At 44.1% G+C, this 23,721-nt stretch overlaps 1 protein-coding gene and 1 long non-coding RNA gene across 4 annotated transcripts; both read left to right on the forward strand.

Moving 5' to 3' along the window:
- Positions 1-1,201: 1,201 nt before the first annotated feature.
- On the forward strand, positions 1,202-8,993 carry LOC101289189 (zinc finger protein 239-like). The gene is made up of 5 exons (XM_049704297.1): positions 1,202-1,385; positions 3,808-3,893; positions 5,024-5,150; positions 5,871-5,966; positions 7,056-8,993. The coding sequence occupies exons 2-5, from the start codon at positions 3,882-3,884 to the stop codon at positions 7,835-7,837; spliced, it is 1,017 nt and encodes a 338-aa protein (XP_049560254.1). The 5' UTR covers positions 1,202-1,385; positions 3,808-3,881; the 3' UTR covers positions 7,838-8,993.
- Positions 8,994-16,282: 7,289 nt separating this feature from the next.
- Positions 16,283-23,139, forward strand: LOC117197027 (uncharacterized). 3 transcript variants are annotated; one of them, XR_007474570.1, is made up of 4 exons: positions 16,283-17,022; positions 17,693-17,938; positions 18,210-18,515; positions 20,835-23,139. It is a non-coding gene; the product is annotated as an uncharacterized LOC117197027 (long non-coding RNA). The 3 variants fall into 3 exon arrangements; XR_007474568.1 differs by having other exon boundaries at positions 16,300-17,022; positions 18,210-23,139; XR_007474569.1 differs by lacking the exon at positions 18,210-18,515 and having other exon boundaries at positions 16,304-17,022.
- Positions 23,140-23,721: the final 582 nt, after the last annotated feature.

Genomic DNA, 23,721 nt, shown 5'->3' on the forward strand with positions numbered 1-23,721 from the left:
TCTCCGGACCACCCAGTTCCAGGAACTGACCTGGGGACTTTGAACCCAGCCCAGCCTTCCCGCCTTTCGAGGGGCAGGACTAACGGTCCCCCAGGATACCCGAAAAGACCACCAAATAAGGAATACCCTGCACCCTCCCAGATTCACCACACCCCTTTCCCTTCTTCCCCTATAAAATCTTGCCCAACCCTCGCCCAGGTGCGACTTCTCTGGTCCCATTGTCTCGGACCAGTGAACCTCGCCTGGGAGCGCTCCCTAATAAAGGTCTCTTGAAGCTTTCCTCTGTTTCACGGTGCCGTTTGTTAAGATCCGACCTTACAGAAACTATTATAATATTTTAAATCAACCAACGTGAAAAATAAAGTGAATTCAATTTAAATTATAACACACCTTCTGACGTGGCAGGAGAGAATAGGAAAGAAAACGAATGTAGAAGTAAATTTCCGAGCTGAGAGGAAAGGCAATTCCCTTCCTTTTAGGTGGAAGATGGCATAAGTAGTGAATGACAGTAACAGAGTACTTTAAATCTTGTGGTGGACAGTATCTACATCCAAAATATCAGTTTCATTTGGGAAATAGGTTACACATAATCTGATGACTGTAAGAGAAAAGGATGAGTCCTTGGAGATTGAGGGGTAATGGCGAAGGTTTAAAATATTTTTTTAAAAAAATTGAAGTATAGCTCATTTACCTTAATATATTTGTTTCAGGTGAAATACTCTAATGTGTATGGGAGATAGAATTGAAATACATGAGATAATAGGATTGCCAGGCATTGTATGATACAAGCAAAATGTCCTCAGATACAATGAAATACTCACCATGTCCCCTGGTTTAATTTTTCCATTTAGGAACCAGGAATTTTAAGCTTAAACAGCCATCTCCACACCCATAAGATTTCCACTAAAATGTATAAATAGATTCCGAATGACATGGAAGGAAAATTATTTACAGTAGTTTATTATGCAGGAACATTTGTATGGATTTCCCCACTAACCAAGAACTAAAGTATAAAATTGTCTTCCCTTTTTCTTTGCATAGTTAATAGATTCTTAACATGTTCTTCAAAGTACTGTGTGGCCAGTGCCTTAAGAGTCATGTTCTGCATCCCAGCAATATATCTTCTTTTGTCACCTCCTTATTTATATTTCACATTTTCATAGTTCCTCATCTTGCATTTTATTTTTAATTCTGTATTTCTCCCAGCGAATCCCAGCTTCATTTCCACAGATTCCCAGTGTGTCTGATGCCCTGTTATTCTGAAGACATAGAATGGTTCCCAGTATAGAGAATGCACTCGACAGTGTTTACGGATGAAGAAGGGAATGAATGGATCTTCTCACTATCCCTGGACATGACCTTACATCTTTGCTCTCCAACACTGTGTGAGGATTACAAGTTCCTATTAGTCTGGAAAATCCAATCAAATTGAACAGGGTGTGGCTCACAGACTGAAACCTATTAGGGTCGGTAACCTTCTGAGAGGGTGGATCCTGGAATGTAGCCCAGTTTGGGTTATAAACTGTTATCCAGGTATAAAGGAAAGTCAGACAGGCAAAGGGATGCATTTGTCCAGAGAAGAAGAAGCTGGACAGTTTGGGGCTTTGGAGGAAGAGAAATTGGCTGCTTGCTGTGGAACTTAGCTCAGAATCTATTTGGCTTCACCAGCTCCTCCAACTGGGGTTTTGGTGAGTCCTACAAACTGTGAGATGTGAGTTTGTTTCATCCCATGAAAATGTTGTTAAGTCCTATCTGTCTCTAGACAATTGTCCTATCAAAGTAGCTTCTTGTAGTCTCTGAATCATATTGTGTCAACATGTATTTTGCCACCATCATTTCCTACTCTTGACTGTACATGTCCCTTTTTCCCACTCCAACACAGTTGTCTTGAATCTATTTAGTTATTTTATCTGCCTAACCTAAGATCCTAAACTTGTGCTCTCCCAATACAGTGACGACCAGCTGCATGAACATTTAAATTAATGAAATTAAATAGCTAAACTTCATATCCTTGGTAGTGCCAGCCAGATTTCAAGTGTTCTGTCACCACATGTGTGTGGCAGTTTCTGTATCATACATTGCATATGTAGAGCATGTTCTTCATCTTGGAAAGTTCTATTGGCTGTTGATCTACATCTGATATTTTTACTAATTTGTTTCTAAATACTTCATTTTCTGCTTCTCTGAATTAATTTCCTTTTATGGGTTTCATCAAGTGATTTTCATTTCATTTCTTATGTGTCTTGGGATAGATTTTTATGTTGAAATAATTATCTCAAGGTAAAATAAATCTCTTGAGATATTTAATTCTTCCCCTAAATTAATAGATGTTAACCTCCTTTGATTCCTATAACTTGTAATCTGGACATGGCCAGGGTCACCTAGGTTCCACCTTCTAGATGCAAGGCAGCTCTTTTGCATATGCCTGGGGTTTCCCTGGATATCATAGGGATTTACGTATTCCTATTATCAATAGAAGAAATATTCTAAGAGTGAAAGAGAAAGTTTCATTTCCCTCTGAAATTTGTCTTGAAGTCAAAACCAAAGGTATAATCCATGGCCAAGTCTTGATTGGTTTTCCTAGATAGTCCCTCCCACCTTGGATTTTCCTAGGTGCTGTGGATAATACAGTCACTAAACGCTTTTTCTTGAGTGTGTTTATCCACAGTTAGCAGATGCTGGCATTAATCCAGGGCTTCTCTTTTTTTCGATAGAAAAATGCACTTTCACTTTGATTGTGGAGGGAGGACAGGAGAGAAGGAACTTGAGAGCAAATATCTTTAGAAGAGATTTCTGTTTCAAGATAGGATGTAATGAGGGGATTGAGTGTGGCTATATGGAGAGGTTTCCCTATATCTGGGTGATAGACATGAAGAGAGAAATAACAGGGAGCTTCTTCTGATGACTAATATTAGAGGTCGTATTACAGGTAAAATCTAGGTGATCTTTGTTACCCTAAAGGAATTTGAGCACAGGACACAGGCTGAGCAAAATTAAATGACAGCTGATCCTTCTTCTAGATGTGTAACTCTGTCATATACTCAAGTTTTTGGAACCTTTGTGTGTCACTTGTAAATTGGTAAATAAACCAATTTCCTCCAAAACCTCAGTCATTTTATATTTCTGAGCAACCTTGACACAGAGGGTTGAGACAGTCCACGACTGGAACACTGACTCGTGTACACCTGCTTCCTTCTGGAGCAGCGGATGTTAAGGACGAGACCGGAAAGGGTGGGTGCCACGGTTCCTCCAAGTGGAATAAGTCCTTGGTTTAACTGCATCCTGAAATAGGTCCTCAGCTGATTAATATCCACGTAGATGGGGGACAGAACTAAAAGTCAGGGTTGAAGGAGAGCTGGAAGGCAGTGAGGTTCCAGCGGGCTGCCAGGGGTGTTGGAGGACCACTGTGGGTGCATAAGGGAAGAGAATGATCTGGGGATTTCCAGTGTTTCCTACAGGAGGAAACCAAACTGTACTCCGGCATGAGTCAGGGTTCCCGAGGGTTTGAATCAAGGAGGACACTGAATGCTTCTGGATGCCCTAGGCTGCTGAACACACAAAGTCAATGCTTAGCACACTCTTATTTGCAAGCTCTCTGAACTTTGACTTTCTGTCTTAGCAACCACAGCTCTAGCTTCTTACATGGGATCTGGGAGAGAAGAGACTGCACCGTGTTCTTAGGATGCACCACTGGTTTCCGTTTGCTGGGCTGGGGTCACACCCAGGTGGAGGTGGGGGGCTCCATTTCAGGTGGGTCTGGAAGTTGTGCACAGGACTGGAGTCTCATGGCTTCTTCTCCATCCTCAGATTTGCGTGTTCAGTGCTTGGAGTGGCTGTGAGTGAAATCCCGAGAAAGACTCCTGGCGACTGAGTTGTTGACAATGGAGCCTCTGGTGAGTAGCGACGCCTCCTTCTCCTGAAGCTACACCCCAAGTGCCATTAGCGATCGTTCCCTCATTCACACCTTCCAGCTCTTAGTAATTAAGCTTTTATTCATATTCGATAACTGGGAGGAATGTGTAGGGAGGAGTATTTTCTTAACTGTGCTGCACAGAAAGAAACAGTACAGTAGGTAGAATAAAATTAGGTTCTCTCATAGATTTTTGAAAAATTGGAGAAAAACCAATCACTAGGCTTCTTTCATCCCTCAGCATGGAGATGAGACTAGATTACAAGAGAAACAGTGATAACTAAGGTCAAGGTCCCTGAGAAGGTCAAGAATGGGAATCCTTATGCTGCACAGCGATGGTCAGGCTAGGTCTGTCCTTCACTCCAGCCACCTGAGTCCCTGGCTTATGCTTCTGAACCATCTGACCTCAGAGTTTGTTATGAACACCTGTGACCTGTAGTGTTGAGAAAGAGAGCACCTACTGGTACCAAGTTCTGTATGAACCTTGCTCAGTTCTGAGGAACATGAAGGATCCCTTCATGGTTCTGTGACATTGGCATGATTAGCAGAATAATGTTTTGTATTTAACCCAGGTTTGCTAGACAGCAAACCCCTCATACAATAATATATTGGATGATTCAACACTCAAAAGAAGTAATGAAAGCAGTTTCTATCTGGAGAGTCAAAGGCTCCTCTAGTGACATAATTTAAACCAATAGTCATGTTTTCAAGGTAGCCCATCATGGTTATTGTTTGTCTTGTCATGAATCTGTAGAGTTCCGTGAAATTAATAGGGAAGAGAGATTGAGTTATGAATATGCAAGTGAATATTTCACTATCAACTGTCTGGAAGTCCTAATTTCCAGGTTATTGAAAAACTTCACTGTTGTATTATAACACACTTCAAGTGATATTTCTGTGAAATAAAGCTTCATGATGTCAGAGTGTGTAGGTTTCTGTGAATGTACCTGAAAGGCAGACACAAGCTCAGCGCTGGCAGAGGACCAAGGGGAACCCCACACAGAGCGTGATCCTTTATCCACCCAGACCCCATCACCTCCTCATCTCAACCCTCCCACCCTGGACAGTGGTAGGGACCGCTCTGTCTAAACCAGAACATCCCCGATGTTTTAGGAATCAGTGACGTTTGAAGATGTAGCGATCAACTTCACCCAGGAAGAGTGGGCCCTGCTGGACACATCCCAGAAAACCCTGTTCAGAAACGTGATGCTGGAAAATATCACCCACCTGGTCTCCGTAGGTGAGTCTGTCAACACGGATGTACGTGCATGTGTGTTCACTGCATTCATTCACTCACCGAACAGGCATTTAGATCAGCTTCCCCGTGTCCCACTCCAAGTCCTTCCTGCTTCTTTGATAGTCCTCATAACTACTTAAAACGAAGACGTTTCTTTTCACGGCACTTTTCATTACTACACTGGAAAGTAATCTTGGCCACATTTCATATCTCTGTGGCTACTCAGTGTTTACACTGAGAACAGAACTGGGGATTCAATGGATATTTTAATGCATAAGTAAATGGATCAAATATTTTTAAAATGATTCTTCTGTTCTAGTCACTCCATGAAGGCTTGAGACCAGAGTCGTGTATATGACATAATTTTGATGATTCCTGTAAGGCGTATCCTTACTGGCTCCTGTTTGAAAGTAATATTCAGCCCACTGTAGAGTCTTTCAATCTTTCCCATTTGGAAAACACTGAGGATTCTGTAATCTCTCTTTGAACTTGTGCACAGGCATCAGCCGCTAGAGGGTCTCACTGTGTTTGCTGCTGCTCTGGATTTCCTCCTGGTCTGCTGAAGGACCTTCACTGTTCTGTCTGTTGAAGATGTTGTTGCCTGCACTGACCTTCAATTATCTCTGTATTTTCCTCTTTCCCTTACCCTGGACTTGAGCACAGCAAAGGGTAATTAGCCCAGACTCAAAATCCAACACTTTTTTTCTTTTTCATATCAAACAGGGTATCAGATCAGCAAATCACATGTGATTTCCCAGCTCGAACAAGGAAAAGAGCTGTGGAGTGAAGCAACAGGATGCCTCCAAGGCCAGAGTCCAGGTAAGAATCAGGGGCCTGTGCTTCACTGAAAAAGAGTTTCAGTCAGTGTGTTAAGTCCTTGGAAACACCAAATGAAAGTTTTATGATGTGAGCGATATGTTCTAAACTGGAAGTGAGGACATTGGGCTGAAATTCTTCATGTTTTGAAATTCTTCAAAATCCTTCATTTTCTATTCTTTAGGGAAAAGGGTGCTTGTGAACTCACTGCAGTTAAACTTTCACATAGTGATTCTTGTCCTGATCGCCCCATTTAATGTGTTTTCCATCATTTGCTGACCCAATGTCTTTCCACCACATTACATTTTTATATTTTAATCCTGTTTTTTTCTAATAGACAATGACTTTTAAAATATTTCTACTACCTTGAGTACTTCTTCATGGACCTTGGTGTTTGTTTACATTTCTATTTCCCTAATGCCATTCTAAAATCTATATTTTTTCCATTTCTTTAGATGGTGAAAGTCCGCTTAGACTACAAGAAATGATATTCACGCAAAGTGTCTACAGGAAGCACATATCTGCCACCATGCCAATGGTAAGTTTCATGGGTGGAACACCAGTCATCCAAATGAAGGACCTGGCAGTGAGATAAGTTGGTAATTGAGCACAATTGCTGGTATGTAATTAAGCTGAGATTGAGCTCTTTCTGGGAAAATTTTTGGATAGGTTAAAATCAGTTAAGAAATTAATATGAGCTCAAAACCGCAGCATGAAACCTAAGAAAAAAAGTCAGTTGCACTAACATTGCTCATCTCATAGTCTCTAAAACACACTGAAATCTTCAAAATTAATCTGATATCTGGGTTGGGAAACAATAAAAGAGAATGTTTGTGCCTGCAGGGGAGTAACACAACATGTGTATGCAACTGACACTGGAAACATTTTAACAGGAGACTATTAACAACTGATGCTCTAGGGTGTAAATGTAGAGGCATGAGTGTCTGCATGGATGTGGGTGAACCAGTAACAGCCTCATATCTCCTTCCCATAACAGGTTTCTCACACGCAACGGGATCCTGTTGGATGGACTGATTTGAGTGATGAATTTACTCCTAGATCTTCACCTAAACATTTATCAATTCACTTAAGGAGGAAACGTAATGTCAGCAAACTGTGGAAATTCACTTAGTCAAGGGTCATTCCTTGACGGACAGGGTCACATTCACACTAGAGGTAAATCATGTGAATGTCCTTTCTGTGGGAAAGCCTTTAGTAATTCCTCTAGCCTCAGACGACACAAGATGATTCATACTGGAGAGAAACCATATAAATGTCATCTCTGTGGAAGTGGCTTTTTTCAAAGTTCTAACCTTAGAAATCACAAGTGGATCCACACTGGAGAGAAACCATATAAATGTCATGTGTGTGGGAAAGTCTTCAGTCAAAGTTCCTACCTGAAAGAACATGAGAAAATTCACACAGGAGAGAAGCCATATAAATGCCATCTATGTGAGAAAACTTTTAATCAAATCTCTTACCTTAGAAAACATAAGAAAATCCATTCCCGAGAGAAGCACTATGCATGTCATCAGTGTGGGAAAGCCTTTAGTCAGAGCTCTGGACTTAGTCAGCACAAGAGAATCCACACTGGAGAGAAACCACACATATGTCTTCTGTGTGGGAAGGCCTTCAGTCACAGTTCTGAATTGACTCGGCACAAAAGGACCCACACAGGAGAGAAACCCTATAAATGTCAGCAGTGTGGGAATGCTTTCAGTCAATGTACAAACCTGAGAAGACATGAGAGAACCCACACTGGAGAGCAGCCCCATGAATGTCAGTGGTGTGGGAAATGCTTCAGTCACGACTCTTCCCTTAGACGACATGAGGGAATTCAGCACTGGAGAGAAAGTCAGGAGGGCCCTCAGTAGACGTTCTGACCTGAGATGACATGGCGTCATACATGTGAGGAATGTGGATGGAACACCAGCATAGCTTTAGCATTTAACCACACCAAGGTTCACACCCACTAAAGAAACTCTGTCTGTAATCAATATGGACACTTGTTCAGGCATCACGCTCCTCAGTCCAGACAGGCATCACCTGTGGATGTGGATCCATATGTGCCCTGTCTCTGTGGCAAAGCCTTTAGTCATTGGCCTGACCTCAGGTAACTTAGCAGAATTCACTCTGTAAATACAGTATGGGTGTTTTTAGCAACAGCTCCCAACTCTAAAGACCCTAGAGCAGTGGTCCCCAGCCTTTCTGGCACCAGGAACCACTTTCGTGGAAGACAATTTTTCCACGGATGGGGGGCCACGGGGATGGTTCAGGTGGTGATGCAAGCTATGGGGGGCAGCAGATGAACCTTTGCTTGCTTGCCCGCCGCTCACCTCCTGCTGTGCGGCCTAGTTCCTAACAGGCCACAGACCAGTACTGGTCCATGGTCTGGGGGTTGGGGACCCCTGTCCCAGAGGGCTTGAGCAGAGGATAACCAACCCCTAGTTATCCTTTGATAATTATGGTCAACATGAGCCAACTCCCAGTGGAGAACCACTAAGACTATAATAACTGTAAATAAACATTCAGCCAAGCACCAGGTTTGATGTGCACAGGAAACTCAGTGAAAGAATAAACACTAAATCAAGAACAAAGATGAAGACTTGAGAAATACGAAAGTTTGCTGAGCAACACCAGAGCATACTTATAAATAATTCATACTGGACAAGTGAATCAATGTAAGGTCATGAGAAATTCTTTATTCATAGAGCAACCTCTCTGGTACATGTGTGCTCAGACTGTACATCACACCTTCAGTGTTCTGAAGGAAGGGAAATTTTCAGTGGTCACTTATTTCTTAGTCAACATTAAATTCTCACATTGAGGATGCAGCAATCCTAAAAATCAAAATGGAGATATAGCTAGATTTTACATCAGAAAAAAAATGACTTGAGTATGTGGAAGAAGGAGCCTCTAAAAGAATCCTTTAACATACAGTCAGGCAAATTGTGATCTGGTGAAATACCTCTTCATGAAAATGTGGCATAAAAAGGAGAGTAAAGTGATCTAGCAATATAGAATGTAGAGTTTGGAAGAAATTAAAATTTGTGTATAGAATAATAGTTGCAACTATTCAAACAATAAAGTCTGTGGCTAAAGGAGCCAAGTGTTGGTGTCTGGTCTTCTTTATGCCCCTGTAAACACAGGGATTCAGGTCTGCACCCTCGGAAAGTGGGCAGAGACTCAGCCCCACTCTCTGAGTGTCCCCCCCCCCCCCCCCCCCCCCCCCCCCCCCCCCCCCCCCCCCCCCCCCCCCCTTTCTCCACAGCTCTTTCCACACAACTCAGCTCCACTTCTTCCAACGTCCCTCGACCCCATCTACCCTTTCAGGCCCTGGTGGTGACACAGCTCTGATCTTCAGCTCCACTGGTCATGTTTCCCAGAATGTCACGACCCTGGTCAGGCAAGGTCATGGGGAAGTCTCAAAGACATCTATCTAGTCCTACACTTTTTGAGGCCCCTCAACCTATGTCTGCAGATGGAAACCACCTGGGGCTAGAGAGACAGGCATGTCTGCCCTCCCAGACCTCAGAAATCTCTCTGTTATTTTGTCCCAAAACCTCTGAATGGAGCTAAGTGGATGAAGAGTTCCTTCCAGGATCGTACTCTCTATCTTAATTCACCGAGCTGTGTAGAGAGGGCTTCCCGGGAAGAGCAAAGCATGTTCCACACAGAACAACTGTTTGGGGAGAGCATCTTCACTCCGCAGAAGCCTGTACGTCAAGGGCAGCTGCTGGTTGAAGGCACAAGGTTGTTAAAATATCAGGAAAGCAGAGCCGGCACACTCGGGGCCGTGCCCACACCTACGGGAACTTCTGGAATGACCCTTCTCTTTGTGACCCGGGTCTGACCTTATTCCTTATATTCCCTTATCTCATGACCTCAGTCCTGTCCCAGCACTTCCTTACAGATTCTCACAAAACAAAACACCACTGATCCTTACTTCTGGCATTTCAAAGCGTCTGAATAGGCCCTGACACGTGTTCTATTTTATGGAATCCTCTGAACATCACAGGATTAAAGAAGAGGAGTCTGTCATCGTAGCCATCTGGGATTGGAATTGTTAGGGATGGGCTCGGTTTTCTTGGACCTGAAAATACAGGGGACAGGGTTTCAGGACACAGGATGGGTTTAGTGAGACAGCATTGATCTGGGGCTCAACAGAAACACGTGCTGTCACTTTTGAGATGGTGGGGTACCTTCCACCTACCCAGGTGATGCCACACAGCTCATTATCCATACTCGACCCCAAATATTCAGAGTAAGTATGTCCACACCACCAGACTTCTTTTGACAACTGCCAAGTATGTGCAACACCGAATCCCCTAGAAAAATTGGCGCTAATACCATTCTCCATCTCTGACTAATGCACTCCAAGCGCAATACTGGAAAGTCATTCAACTGATTCATAAGAATTCCATAGTGCAAAAATTCAGACATCCTGCACCCCGTCAACAAATGAGTCTTCAAACGCAGAACAAGTGGAAAGTCCTCAGACCCAGTAATCAACCCCACCTGCTCCAGTAGCTTTGCGGCGTACACCACACTCCTGAGAAGGAGGCACAAGTTGCCACTGAATATCGCGTCCTGTGAACACTGCAGACACGCAGTCCTTTCACGAGACTAGATTATTCACACCTGCAACACGATTTCCTATACACGACTGGGTTTGTGTGTTTGTGACTGTGGGTGTTGGGCGTGTGTGTTTGCAGATGTGCAGCAGAGCTTACTGCAGTGCATCCAGAGACCTCAGCTTCTTCTCGTTCTTCTTCTTGGAAGTCCTTCCCTCTGAGACAAGGGATGTGGCCAATGTTTACTGGTCCCTGAGGCGGGGTGCCTCTGGTTGGATTGTTGAGCCGGCAGTTTTCCTGTTCAGGAAGTTTCATTTTCATCCCATCTCCATATTTCGACGGGTGAATCACGACAGCATGGGCAGGCAGGGGAGACTCGATCTTCCTGAGGTTCAGGCTGAGGTCGGTTGTGTTCTCGGCGGCATCTCCACTGCTCTAAGGTGATTTCTTGAACATCTGTTTCCTCCAGGTGTTCCCAGGAACTCTGATGCTGGCGTCTCTTCCAGGTTCCCCGTGGGCTGCATCCATGCCTGCGGGGTCAGCCCCAGGGATGTCGGTGCCCCTCCCGGTGACGGTCCCCCACCGTCTCCTTCCAATGAGGTCTTCTGGACGTAAAAGAGGACATAGGCACTTTGGCTCAGGGCAGAAGCCACGTCACAGGCGGTGACCTTGGTATCGTCCATTTTATACCACTGGCCGTCCCCAGCTTTAACGTAACAGAAGTAGGGTTGTCGGTGACAACTGCCCCCAGAGGGCACCAGCACCACACAGAACACATAATCCAGTGGTCCTGCCTTCTGCTCTGACATGTATGGTTGCAAGTCGAAACACCCGGGATACAGAACTTTCTTATCCATTTTGTCACCTGTGAAATCCGAAGAACTGCTTCAGCACAAGGATCAGGACCTTGGGGTGCTGTGCAAAGTCAACCTCTTGGTGGCGGGCACCTTCTTGAGACAAACACTACAATGATGGGCATCTTCCCCATCCAGCTTTTTGGGCTTCTCCAACTCTCTCAAAGCGTGGTTCACACTCTGAGCTGCCATGATATCCAGGGTGCTGTCCAGATAAGGGTCAGAAGGGTCTATTTGTAGATGACCTAAAATATGTTTACTTGTCAGCATCATGCATAAATATGCTGAGAGAGGAAAACAGCGTTCGGGTAATGAGGATACATTTTGCCTAGCCCCTCCAAAAGGAATAAAAGGAAGACCGCAGGAATAAGTGGGGTGTGTGTGTGTGTGTATTTATAAGTACCTTTAGGCATGCACATTTTCAAAGTACTAATATTCTTAATGTATTATGGTTTGTACTTAACAAAAAGATTTCTGCCATTTGGGACACTTCTTAAATGAAAAGCAAACTTCTGGTCACTTTCTTAATTCCCTGAATATCCTTGGCAATCTTTCCCAACAGATTCCCTTGATGGTTTAGAGTTCAGAAGGAAGTCGTTCATGAATGTATCCACCTTGCAATGGAGTGAATTAACAATGAGTTAATAGTGTCATTTACCTGAATTAACAGTGAATTAACAGTGTCATTTACATTAAGTTTTCCATTATGTGGAAGAAAATTTTCTGTACAATGCTCACACTTTATGTAGACAGAACTCCCTTCTCAAATGCCAGTATTTACGGAGGGCCAAAAAATACTGAACAAAAAGATTATCGTCCTGTGGTTTTGTTTCTACACTTTTGCTCCTCCTCTATTTTAACTCATCAATATAATGATCACGAGGGTAATTAGAAATACATTAGTCTACCTATGTTGGTCACTTAAACTGTGACAATGTAAATCCTTGTCAATCACTTGGGGGAATCTGTTTCCTAATCTCCATTTCCTTAAGTTGATTATTATTATTATTAACAGCCATCGTAGCATTAATATCATTAACATCACCATCACTATCATCATTATCATTATTTTTATTATTACGCTACTTATTATAGAGGTCTTTTGCATACTGCTCTATTCAAAAGTGTTTTGGATTTGCTGAAGATGATTCCTGAGGGTTCTCCCCACAGACACACACACAGCAGCCCTTTGACAACAGCTTTACTGCCGGCACCTGTTGGCTGGACGAGGCTCATGAAATCCTGCACGTTCCCCTCAGGGAATGGTGAGCAGCCCAGGCTGGAAGGGGAGCTTCGAAGAGCATGTCCATGGGCCACCTGAGCCTATAGGACAACTGACGAGTCCTCTTGAGGGCCCAGAAACAGCTGTGTCTCCCAGGAAGTCAGAGAGGGTATGCTTGCCCACCATAGCCACATTGTCAAGGTTACTCTGGGGGCCCAGGAACCACTCTTGCCCTCCTTGAGAGGCTGGAGGTGGCATCCCTGCCCCCAGCATCTTCAGAATTTTCTTCTCAGATCAGGAACCCAGGAACCACCATAGCTGGAAACGGAGGTGCACAGAGGTCATCTTATCCCCCCCAAGCCTCTAGAATGTTCTCAGTTCCCACGGGTGCCCAGGAAAGGCCGATGCCAACACTGAAGGCATGGAGAATGTGGTTCGCTCACCCAAGCAACTGCAGAAAGTTTTCAGTCCACCTGGCAACTGGGAAACTGGTGCTGCCAGTCCCTTTTGCCCTTGCTGGCCAGGAAGCATACAGATGATGACCTTGGACAGTGTAGGTGCAAATGGAGGGGCCTGGACTTCAAGGTGCCCAGAATGAGAAGGACTGACAGCAGGCGAGGTCTGGGCAGTGCTGGGGGCTTCAGGTCTGATGTCTGAACGCTGACTGTGGATGTGCATTCTTGTCTTCTTTGCCTGGAGAAGCTGAAAAAAGTTCTGGAGACGAATGGTGGTGATGGTTGCACAACAATGTAAATGTACCTGATGTCTCTGAACTGTATGACCATAAATGATTAAAATGGTAAGTTTATGTACATTTTACCAAGATGAAAAATCATAACTCCAAAGAGATGGACAGTAGAACACACATTGCCTTAAGGGGATGAGGAGATACAGATGGCATAGTACGGAGAAGAAAGTGTAATCTGCTGTTTTCTGATGGAATGTCCTATAAATATCAATTAAATCTATCTGGTCTATTGCATCATTTAAAGCTTGTGTTTCCTTATTAGTTTTCTGTCTGGATGATCTGTCCGTTGGTATAAGTGAGGTGTTAAAGTCCCCCACTACTATTGTGTTACTGTCGATTTCCTCTTTTATAGCTGTTAGCAGTCTCCTTGGATTGATCCCTTGATCATTATGTAGTGTCCTTCCCTGTCTCTTGCAACAGTCCTTATTTTAAAGTCTATTTTATCTGATATGAGTGTTGAACCTCCAGCTTTCTTCTGATTTCCATTTGCATGGAATATCTTTTTCCATCCCCTCACTTTCAGTCTGTATGTGTCCCTAGATCTGAAGTGGGTCTCTTGTACACAGCATATATATGGGTCTTGTTTTTGTATCTGTTCAGTGAGCCTGTGACTTTTGGCTGGAGCATTTAATCCATTCATGTTTAAGGTAACTATTGGTACGTATGTTCCTATGACCATTTTCTTAATTGTTTTGGGTTTGTTTTTGTGGGCCCTTTTCTCCTCTTGTGTTTCCCACTTAGAGAAGGTCCTGTAGCATCAGTTGTAGAGCTGGTTTGGTGATGCTGAATTCTCTTAGCTTTTGCTTGTCTGTAAAGCTTTTGATTTCTCCGTCAATTCTGAATGAGATCCTTGCGGGGTAGAGAAATCTTGGTTGTAGGTTCTTCCCTTTCATCACTTTAAGTATATCATGCCACTCCCTTCTGGACTGTAGAGTTTCTGCTGAGAAATCAGCTGTTAACCTTATGGGAGTTCCCTTGTATGTTATCTGTTGTTTTTCCCTTGTTGCTTTTAATAATTTTTCTTTGTCTTTAATTTCTGTCAGTTTGATTACTATGTGTCTCAGTGTGTTTCTCCTTGGGTTTATCCTGCCTGAGACTCTCTGTGCTTCCTGGACTTGGGTGGCTACTTCCCTTCCCATGTTAGGGAATTTTTCGACTATAATTTTGTCAAATATTTTCTTGGGTCCTTTCTTTCTTCTCCTTCTGGGACCCCTATAATGTGAATGTTGGTGTGTTTAATGTTGTCCCAGAAGCCTCTTAGGCTGTCTTCATTTCTTTTCATTCTTTTTTCTTTATTCTGTTCTGTGGCAGTGAATTCCACCATTCTGTCTTCCAAGTCACTTATCCGTTCTTCTGCCTCAGTTATTCTGCTATTGATTCCTTCTTGTATATTTTTCATTCCAGTTATTGTATTGTTCATCTCTGTTTGTTTGTTCTTTAATTCTTCTAGGTCTTTGTTAATCATTTCTTGCATCTTCTCGATCTTTGCCTCCATTCTTTTTCCAAGGTCCAGGATCATCTTCACCATCATTATTCTGAATTCTTTTTCTGGAATGTTGCCTATCTCCACTTCATTTAGTTGTTTTTCTGGGGTTTTATCTTGTTCCTTCATCTGGTACATAGTCCTCTGCCTTTTCATTTTGTCTGTCTTTCTATGAATGTGGTTTTTGTTCCACAGGCTGCTGGATGGTAGTTCTTCTTGCTTCTGCTGTCTGCCCTCTGGTGGATGAGGCTATCTAAGAGGCTTGTGCAAGCTTCCTGATGGGAGGGACTAGTGGTGGGTAGAGCTGGGTGTTGCTCTGGTGGGTGGAGCTCAGTAAAACTTTAATCTGCTTGTCTGCTGATGGGTGGGGCTGAGTTCCCTCCCTGTTGGTTGTTTGGCCTGAGGCGACCCAGCACTGGAGACTACAGGCTCTTTGGTGCAGCTAATGGCGGACTCCGGGAGGGCTCACACCAAGGAGTACTTCCCAGAACTTCTGCTGCCAGTGTCCTTGTCCCTTGGTGAGCCACAGCTGCCCCCTGCCTCTGCAGGAGACTCTCCAACACTAGCAGGTAGGTCTGGTTCAGTTTCCTATGGGGTCACTGCTCCTTTCCCTGGGTCCCGATGCACACACTACTTTGTGTGTGCCCTCCAAGAGTGGAGTCTCTGTTTCCCCCAGTCCTGTCGAAGTCCTGCAATCAAATCCCACTAGCCTTCAAAGTCTAATTCTCTAGGAATTCCTCCTCCCGTTGCCAGACCCCCAGGTTGGGAAGCCTGACGTGGGGCTCACTTCAGTGAACTTCACTCCAGTGGGTGGACTTCTGTGGTATAAGTGTTCTCCAGTTTGTGAGTCACCCACCCAGCAGTTATGGGATTTGATTTTACTGTGAGTGTGCCCCTCTACTGTCTCATTGTGGCTTCTCCTTTGTCTTTGGATGTGGGGTATCATTTTTGGTGAGTTCCAGTGTCTTCCTGTTGATGATTGTTCAGCAGGTAGTTGTGATTCTGGTGCTCTTGCACGAGGGAGTGAGAGCACATCCTTCTACTCCGCCATCTTGAACTAATCCTCTATACATTTTTTCTAAGTCCACTAGGGGGCAATACTGCTCTTGGCTTTCTAGGAAGTGTCACCACCTGTCCCTGCAGGTATTTTCTATCCCAGCTCAGAACCAGAAAGCCAACACTGCCAAAAATTGAGGTGCAGTTAGGGCACTCTAGGACCACCTGCGCCTCTGGAAACATTCTCAGTCCCCTCATTGGCCCCAGAAATTGTGTTACTAAACTGGACGGCACAGAGGTGCCGACATGCCTGTCCACCACCCGCGGATTTGTCTAAGTGCTGCAAGAAGCCCTCATATTCTATAAATCGACCACAAAATCATCCATAATAAGAAAAAAAAATGAATAATGTTACTAACAAATACTAATAAAATAATGATGAATGTTACTAATAAAATACTAATAAATAATGACTAACAATGACAATAAAAATTGAGGGCCATCATAAAGATAATAATAATACCACCACTATTAATGAGAATCAAAATAAACCTTAAGGTAATGGGAGATTAGAGTACAGACTCTCCTGTATGACTGACCAGGTACTAATTTCTGGCCTCATGGGATATTTTGGCTTAAGAGTCCAAGGTCTGCACAAAGAGAAAAGAAAGTAAGGCAGAATGTAGCAAGAAAAGAGAATACAAAAACAAGGACGAGGAGGACACAGGTGACCTTGGGAACTCTGGCACAAACCCCAGAGGACAAATCTCACAGGGATGTCCTAAGGGACAGAGATAGAGGGACTTCGGTCCTGAGCCTGCCCACCCCTCCACACCCACTGATTTCAGAAGTTCTACCCCGGCAACTGCAGGCGAGGAACGCAGGACCACAGACCCACAGTCGGAGCGCAAGCCCCAGCTACACCCACCGGAAGCCCCAGCCTCGCCTCAGCCCTCACACCTGCATGCCCTCTGCCAGCTCTTCCTCCAGAACCCTGGGGTCCAGACAGCTGGCTGCCGTGTATCTCAGAGGCGGGGTACAGGACGGTGTCAGTGACAGCTGTTTCTGGACCAGCAGGGGGCGGCATAGGCCAACGAGTGGTTCTAGAACTCCCGGAGCAGCTGGCTTGCTCAGGCTGAGGGTCACCACCCGCCGCGCCTCTCACTCCAGCACCATTTCCAGGTAAGCGCTGTTACCATTTACTTAGGCACTCAGGTTAAACTTACTGGATGACTCCCATGTGCCCACTTTCATTAGAAACGTCATCATGGCCCTACACTTCGTCTCTCAAACATTCTCCATCCTCTCTCTGTCACTCACACTGTTTTAGTCTGGAGCTTCATCTAGGGTCTATTACCGCAACAGCCTTCTTCCAGGTAGATTGCTCTGTCAATTTAGTTACTCGTCCTGGCCAATTCCGGAGTTGTTTTTATAAAATTGGAATCTAATTTTGCACAGATTAAGGTGTGCGCTTCACCTTTCTGTGCTGCACACAGGCAGGTGTGCGCGTGCGCACACACACAAAATGTTGTTGTCAGTGATAAAAGCCAAGCCTGAGTTTTATTCTAAGACAAGAACACTTAGGATACTCTAATATAAGAGCTAGAAAGAAGCTGAGAGGTGATCTAAGTTGATATTTTCCACTGAGTATTCCAGAAACCATTTCAGAATTGGTTCCTGGGAAATTCGTTAAAAATGCAGACTTCTAGGCATTAGAAGGTGTACCTAGCCTTGTAGGCACCCTACCAAACTAACATTGCCTGGAGTGGGTCGACGTGTCCGCATTTTGAATCAATTTTCCCAGTTGTTTTTATGCGTAATGATTGAGAGTCTCCTGATTGCGACCCAATAGATCTAGGTCTGAACGGGCGCTACTGAGATTCAAGGGGAACGGCCCTCCTGCCGATGTCTGGACCTCCGGGGAGAAGCAGGCCTAGAGACCCCCTGCCTTCATGTTCAGAGGCATCTGACTGCCCTGCCAGTGTTGTATGCACTTGATGCGCTATTGAGAGTAAATGACCACCGGATTCAACTTCCTCCTCAGCCCTGAGGGGCGATGTCTGGTCTTAACAACAGGGAGCTCACGCCTTATTGGGAGGTAAGCATCTGTTAAGCAAACTAACATACGTGTGGTCAGTATATCCTGAGCAGAGCACTGTGGGCTTTCGGACCAGGAGTGAGTGGGGCGATTAATCACGGGGAGGGCTAGCAAAGCCTGGGAAGTGCTCACTAACACAATGTCTAGTCACTAACTAAACCAGCAGGTGTCTGTACACAGCCTGACTCCTTGTAACTGAATATAGATAGCTCTTCGCTCGCACACCTTACCTGGAGCCAAAGTGTCTGTAGCTTATGTTCCCATTTAACAGGGTCTTCTGGTCAAAAGTGTGCGCCCACATCTCCCTAATGAACTGAGCGTCCAACAAAACAAGGATTCTCAGCCTTCTTGCAAAGGCCATTCTGTGCGCATAGAACGCTCCTGTCCACAAGTACCCTAATGAGGTACAGGAGGGCACTTGATATCCGGCCAAAGACATTCTGCTGGTGCCAGGGAGCCGCAGACGGAAGTTTTCTCTGCCTCTTGGAAATGAAGCCAAGCTTTCTCCTCTCTGCAGCCACGAGGACTGCGGTTCCCCGGCTTACCATTCTCTTCTTTATGGGCCAAGTCCCACCAGGTAACAAAACAAACTCTACTGAAGCTCTGGTAAGGGTAGGGTGCCTGAGGCCTTACAGGGGTCCAGTGTTCACAGCAACATCTGCATCACCTCTGCCCTGAGCAGGGGTCTCGTGGGAAACCTGAGAAGTCCTGCAGCCACTGACTCAGTAGTTCTCCACAGCAGCTCTCAGCTAGATGACATGAAGCCAAGGGCGTTTCAAGCGCTTGCAACCCTCTTTGTTCCAGCACTGAAGATGAATTATTTAGGCAAATTTACTAGCAGTTTCTAGATCTAGGTAACAAAAAAATGAGGCATTTTTCTACTAAAACTTGCTCTCCAAAACTCCTCTACTTTCAGCAAAAATTAGCATCCTAAGATACTGATGTAAGAGCTATGCCAAAGTTATAGGGGCAGAGGGATTGGTCGGGGTGGGGGGGTCTCCTTGAAAGGCTTGCTCTGAGTCCGAGAGACCTCCAACCCGCTGCCCCACCCAGCCTTGATGATGCCCCTGAAGGCTCCATGCCAACCTCGGGCTATCCTCTTCCTTTTCAACATCTGTTCTCCTAAAGTAGAACTTTAAACACAGGGGTCAAGGTGGCACTGCAGTGAGTGCACCCCCTGCATTCTGCATGCGAACGTGGGTCACAGGTACAGGCACAGACGTCTATCTCCGGGACATGCAGATCTAAGGAGGGATGAGCAACTTACTGCTCTACATCAAGAGGACTGTCTTACCTTTTCCTGAGAATTCAGGGTCTCAAGGGTTGGAAAGGAGTAGGAAGGTAGACAGATGCTTGATTGGGGACAGTCCTCATATAAGGAGCGGTAGTCTACTTCATCCCAGCCCTGTTATTCCTCTAAAAATCCTTGCGGAGTGTGGGGTAGTGGATATATTTCACTATATTCTGCATTCACACACGCAGAGTATTACTATTCTGGCTACAGGTAAAAACGCAGATGAAAACCTTGACTAGACAGCCTCAAACACTTAGGACTAACGTGATCCCATGATTTTCCTTCCAAAGCCTGCTCTGACCATCAGATCCTTCAAGGCTTAGTGCCTTAAGCTTTCAAGCCCTGCGATACTTCTTTCTTTCTTTCAGTCGTGCTTTCTCTCTGGCTCTCACTTACGAAACCTCTCCCTCATCCTTGTGCCAGTACTCTATTTTGAGGGCTAGCTGACTCTTCCCCGGACTATCTACCAGCCAAGGTTACTGGCCTATGATGTCTCGGAAGTCGAAGGCTATCGTATCTTTTTTTCTTTGTATGCCTGCTTCCCAGTAAGGGCCTCACATTCAGTGGATGCTTAACAAATATCCATTAATGATTGCCTTGTGAACAGTAAAGAGTTAAATTCAAGTTAATGCATTTGATTTTCAGCTGAATTCAATGGACTTTTGTTGAATGTCCATGAATGCCCTATACTGATTTGAAGCTATTCAAGAATTGGCTTTTATGTTCCAGAATAGGAAAATCTAGAAGTGTTGGTTTGGAGACCTCTCTTAATGTCAGCAAAGAGCTTAAGAAGCTGTCAGGGGAAAGGTGCACTTTGCGACATACAGGGACGGCTCAGAATCAAGCCACTTTCGAAACTGAGCCCCTCATTGTGTATGACCCCACCCCCGAACACTAATACATTAGGACAGAAGTCAAATACTAGTCAATGCTTTTAACAAGGATGCTTGTTTAGCCTTTAAGAATCTTAATGTATGCAGTGATTCCTGCAGCAGATTGCAACCTCAAAGACCAGAGCCAGGAAGAGAGGCAGTGAGCGCAGCTCCAGGATGCAAGAGATACTGACATGGGCACTGTTTGCATGTTACATATGTAGGAATATTGTTCCCTTCCCCCGGAAACATATTCTCTCTAATAATTTCCTTGATGTATATTATCCTTTGGATCTGTATTTCAGTTTCGCTTTTGAAAGACACACACATACACACACACATATAGAAAGAGAGATATCTCTAAAAAGTTTCTTCTACTCTAGGAAAAGCAGCAGTAGAAGACTAATATTAAATAAAAACTGACCTCTGTCATCGGTGTTAGCAGATAATAAGGATCGAGACAGACCCAGAAGAGCTGGGGCGTGTGTGCCCTGGTGTGGGGGCAGGGCTGCCCACGGCTAGCCTTTCGTTACTCAGATGCACTCAATATTGTCCGATTTTACAGCAATGCCCCAAATCCAAATTTTTGTGTGAAAGCAGATTTTTAAGAAATCAAGTAACAATGAAAAATCCACACAAGACTGTTTCCAGATACTCCCTCCTCCCATGTAATTCAATAAAAATTCAGGGACACCAGGAAATAGCTACCACAACTCTCTTCTCTGTGCAGGCAGGGCCGGTTTCAAGGAAGTCTGTGAGCGTTCCAAACGGCTCCTGCCAGGAATTCTGCATCAACTCAGAAATCCAGGCTGGGAGACGTGTGGACGGCCGACCATGCCGTCTGCCCACGGTGCACGTGCCTGAAGTCGACCCTGCTATACCCAGGGAGCACTGACGCCCTTCTTAAGCTGTTTGTTTGTTTGGATGTTTTATTCTCACTCCCTCGCTCGCTTTTGCTCTCGCCTCTCTTTCTGTCTTTGTTCTCACAGGGATTCTTAGTGAGTTCTCAATAAATAAAAAAAACAAAACTTGCAAACACAAAACCTATTTTAGGAATTCGTACGATGTATTTTCACTTGGTCGTGGTTTGGTCTCCATCTTTCTATACGGCCTGGATGAGCTCCAGGTTGGGTGGGGGGCCTTTTTTCTTACCTACGGTTTTTGCCTGGCCCTGGGCAGCCCTCCACCCTTCATCTGGGGACACTACTCTCCTTCCCCACTTGGAAAATGCACGACTTCATTCCATGCAGCCTTGTGGGGTCTCCCTCCCTCTCAAAAGGGCCGATCACAGGAAACCTGCATAATCGGATTTCCCAGACTTCGCCAGCAAGCTGACTGTGGACAGAGCAACACCCCGATAAAAGACAATTCTCACACCCTTTTCAAAGCCAGTCCTCCAGGTTCCCTTTTTTCCACATTCTCACCAACACTTCTTCTCTTTTATCTTTTGACAACAGCCATCCTAACAGGTGTGGGATGGTATCTCACTGTGATTTTGACTTGCATTTCCCTGATGAATAGTAATGTTGAGCAATTTTTCACATACGGATTAGCCTTTTGTATGACTTCTTTGGAAAAACGTCTATTCTGGTCCTTTGCCCGATTTTTTAATATACATAGTTATCACAAAATGGTTACCACAATAAGGTTATCTAACACTTCCATCACCTCAGATAGTTAGAATTTTTTTGTGTGTGGTGCAAACTTTTTTTTTTTTTTGCGGTACGTGGGCCTCTCACTGTTGTGGCCTCTCCCGTTGCGGAGCACAGGCTCCGGACGCACAGGCTCAGTGGCCATGGCTCACAGGCCCAGCCACTCTGCGGCATGTGGGATCTTCCCGGACTGGGGCACGAACCCATGTCCCCTGCATCGGCAGGCGGACTCTCAACCACTGAGCCACCAGGGAAGCCTGGTGCAAACTTTTAAAATCTACTCTCTTATCAACTTTCAGTTACACAATAAATTACTTACTGTTAACTACATATACCAGGCTGTATATTAGATCTCCAGAACTTATTCATCTTACAGCTGGAAGCTTGTACCTTTTGACCACCTTCACCCATTCACCCCAACCTCACTCCCTGCAACCACCAATCTACCTGAGGTTTCTATGAGTTTGGATTTTTTTTAGATTCCACATATAAATGAGATCATATGGTATTTGTCTTTCTCTGTCTGACTTACTTCAGTTAGCATATGTTCTCCAAGTTCGTCTACGTTGCTGCAAATGATAGGATTTCCTTCTTTTTTCATAACTGAACAATATTCCATTCTGTGTGTATGTATATGCCCAATGCATGTTTCCCAACACCATTTATTAAAGAGACTATCATGTCCCCATTGAGGAGTCTTGACTCCCTTGTCAAATATTAGTTGACCATATATATGCGGGTTCATTTCTAGGCTCTTGATTCTATTCTATCGGTCTACGTGTTTGTTTTATGCCAATAACATGCTGTTTTGATTAATATAGTTTTGTAATACAGTTTAAAATTAGGAAGTTGTGATGCTCCAGCTTTGTTCTTCTAGCTGATGGCTTTGGCTATTCAGGTTCTGCTGTGGTTCTATATGAACTTTAGAATTTGTTTTTTCTTTTTCTGTGAAAAATGCCATTGGAATTTTGATGGGAATTGCACAAAATTTGTAGATTGCTTTCAGTAGCATGGATATTTTAAGAATATTAATTATTCTGGGACATCTTTTCATTTATTTGTATCTTCTTCAATTTCTTTCATTGTTGTCTTATATTTTCAGTGTATAGGTGTTTCAATTCTTTGGTTAAATTTACTCATAAGTCTTTTATTGTTTTTGATGTTATCACAAATAAAATTGTTTTCTTAATTTTCCAGATAGTTCATTTTTAACATATAGAAATGCAACTAAGTTTTGTATGTTGATTTTGTATCCTGAAACTTTACTTAATTCATTTATTAGTTCTAACAGTTATTCATGGAGTTTTTTAGGGTTTTCTATATATAAGGTTATTTCATGTGCAAAGACTATTTTAAAAATAAAACTACCATATGATACAATAATTCTGCTTCTGGGGTTTATTTTAAGGAAACAGAAACACTAACTCAGAAATATATTTGTACCCCCATGTTCATTGCATTATTCACAATAATCAAGACATGGAAAAAACCTTTGTCCACTTATAGATGAATGAATAAGGAAAATGTGATACACATTATATATATGACGAAATATTATTAAGCCATAAAAAAGAATGAATCCTGCCATTTGTGGCAACATGGATGGACCTTGACGGCATTATGCTACGTGCAATAAGTTAAATACCGTGTGATCTCATTTATATTGGAATCCAAAAGAAAATCAAACCAAAAAACAACAAACTCATAGATACAAAGAACAGACTGGTTGTCACTAGAGTCAAGGGGTTGGGGGTGGGTAAAAAGGGTGAAACGGTCAAAAGATACAGACTTCCAGTTATAAAATAAATAAGTCCTAGGGCTTCCCTGGTGGCGCAGTGGTTGAGAGTCTGCCTGCCGATGCAGGGGACGTGGGTTCGTGCCCCGGTCTGGGAGGATCCCACATGCCGCGGAGCGGCTGGGCCCGTGGGCCATGGCCGCTGAGCCTGTGCATCCGGAGCCTGTGCT

Source organism: Orcinus orca, chromosome 21 (assembly GCF_937001465.1).
Source record: "Orcinus orca chromosome 21, mOrcOrc1.1, whole genome shotgun sequence".
Taxonomy (NCBI): Eukaryota; Metazoa; Chordata; class Mammalia; order Artiodactyla; family Delphinidae; genus Orcinus; species Orcinus orca.

Bases quoted from the DNA above. Each gene is read 5' to 3' on its own strand.
- LOC101289189 (XM_049704297.1), top strand. The intron at 5,151-5,870 runs GTGAGTCTGTCA...CATATCAAACAG, and splicing joins CACCCACCTGGTCTCCGTAG to GGTATCAGATCAGCAAATCA. The intron at 5,967-7,055 runs GTAAGAATCAGG...AATTCACTTAAG, and splicing joins CCTCCAAGGCCAGAGTCCAG to GAGGAAACGTAATGTCAGCA.